Here is a 2,067-nt window from a genome sequence, read left to right on the forward strand (position 1 = left end):
CCCTCTTTGCACAGTGCACCGACCCCATGCGCACGTCCGAAATCTGTCCCGAACCCGACCCGGACAGTCATTACCGTTGTGTCCGGATCATCGCCTAACATCTACAAAACATCTTCGATTTGTTCATTGAACTCCCTAGCCTCTTTTCTCGACCGCCCGATTACGACCGGACAGACCGAATACCCCTAAACCTAGCCTACTTACTATATAAATAGAGCAATCCTAAAATCTAGGGGAGTTGTCCCATCAATCCCATCCCGCCGCCGCCACCCGGTCTCGATCCACCTCGGGATCTCCTTCTCCTCATTTTCCTCCACCCACCAACCAGCTCTCTCCACTACTACTCATCGATCCAGCTGCCTGCGTCGATCAAAAATTCCTTCGGCCTCCAACCTGCAGTACTTCTGCTCGATCCGGATGTGATCGAGGCCGTGCCCCTCGTCCCCGCGCCCTTGATTTGCTCGATTCAAGAGGAGAGAAGCTCCTCCTGAAGCCTTTTCTTCGCCATCGCCGTTCGGCGTCGTCGGGAACTGAGCTGCCGTGACCGTCGCCCTTGCTTTCCCTCGCCTGGAAGCTCCAGCGCCCCACATCGCCGGATCTAGGCCCTCCTCCGCGCCTCCCCGCCGGCGAGCCGCCGTCGTCCGCCACCGCTCTTGCCGTCCTCCTCCCTGCTCATGCTGCTTCGTCGTTGCTGCCGGATCCGCCTCACCGAGAGTCCTGCCCCAACGCCATGGCCAGGAGTCGCCGACCCAAGACCCCAGGGCTCCCCGACAGCTGCGCGTCTGGCGTCCAAGCCACCGTCTTCTTCCCGCGGCTCTTCGCCGGAGTCGTCAAGCCGCGCCGCCCTGGAGTTTCTCCACCGCCGACTCCCTCCGTCTCGGATTCCGCCTGGCTCCGCTGCCTCGCCACGGCGGACCTCGCCAGCAGGTCCCGTCGACGAGCCCCTGCTCCTTTCCTCCCCTCCCGCTTGCCTTTCTTTGACCCTGCCACGACGCCCTCTGCAGGTAGACATTGCCGCCTTGGATTCGCGCCAAGCTCCGCCGTCCCCGCGCTCCTGCCGTCTCGCCAGTTCCGGCAGGTCCTCGTCGCTGCGACGCGCCCTCTGCATCGCGCTGCCGCTCCCCTGCTTTACTTGCTTGGGTCGTCGCTGCTCTGCTTCCTGACGAGCAGCGCAGCTCGATCCGCGTCGTCGCGCGTTGATAACGGCCCCCGCACCCCCTCGTTCGATCCAGCAAGGCCCAACGGCGATCGGCCCAGCCGTGCCCTTCAGCCACCCCAGTACACCACCTAGCCGGCCTCAAGGACCAATGTGAGGCCCAGTCCGCCCCAGTTTCGGCCCGTAGTATTTTTTTCGTTGCTGCAAATTTAGCTATTTTTCGCAGGATTGCTGTTTTACAGAAAAGCCCTTGTTGATCATGCATTTAATAACTTCACAACCGTGCATCGGATCTAAATAAATTATAGTGTTTTTATCATTTTTGCCATCAATTGTACTACACTACTCAGTTTTGCCACTAAAAAGTTTCACTACTAAAAATGCCACTGTTTCGTTAGACGTGTGCCCAAAAAAGCCATTCTTCATCATTACAACCATGTAAAAGGACGTTGACCGAAGGTAGATGACGAAAATACCCCTATCCCATTTGTCAACTATTCTCTCTTTGTTTGAGTTGTGGGCCCACCTGTAAGGCAAGCATGAAAAGAGAAGACGAAAATTGGAGCCAGGGAGTTTCGATCCCACGACCATGACCTGGATAGGTGCTCGTGCTAACCAGTTGAGCTAAGGGAAAGTTTTGAAATAGGAGGAAATATATGTGTCATATCCTTTAGGTAAATAATTTTCAAACTGAACAATATATAATATCGTTTCTTGTTGCTCACTACTCCATTTCTCCAGCTAGCTAATTCATGCATCACACACTAATTGAAAGCAACAACAAATATGATAGCAGGAGCACATGATTTTCTAAATTTCTCTGAAAATTTCAGCATGGTGCCTGCCCATTTTTCTGAAAACAACACAAACGCGGCAAGATTTACAAACTTCACATGTGCAGCCTTTTTTTA

At 54.4% G+C, this 2,067-nt stretch overlaps 1 protein-coding gene across 1 annotated transcript; it reads left to right on the forward strand.

The window, feature by feature from the left end:
* The first annotated feature begins 211 nt into the window (after positions 1 to 211).
* LOC123130462 (uncharacterized) lies at positions 212 to 1,475 on the forward strand. The gene is made up of 2 exons (XM_044550359.1): positions 212 to 927; positions 1,005 to 1,475. The coding sequence occupies exons 1-2, from the start codon at positions 675 to 677 to the stop codon at positions 1,289 to 1,291; spliced, it is 540 nt and encodes a 179-aa protein (XP_044406294.1). The 5' UTR covers positions 212 to 674; the 3' UTR covers positions 1,292 to 1,475.
* Positions 1,476 to 2,067: the final 592 nt, after the last annotated feature.

This window comes from Triticum aestivum, chromosome 6A (assembly GCF_018294505.1).
Source record: "Triticum aestivum cultivar Chinese Spring chromosome 6A, IWGSC CS RefSeq v2.1, whole genome shotgun sequence".
Classification (NCBI taxonomy): domain Eukaryota; kingdom Viridiplantae; phylum Streptophyta; class Magnoliopsida; order Poales; family Poaceae; genus Triticum; species Triticum aestivum.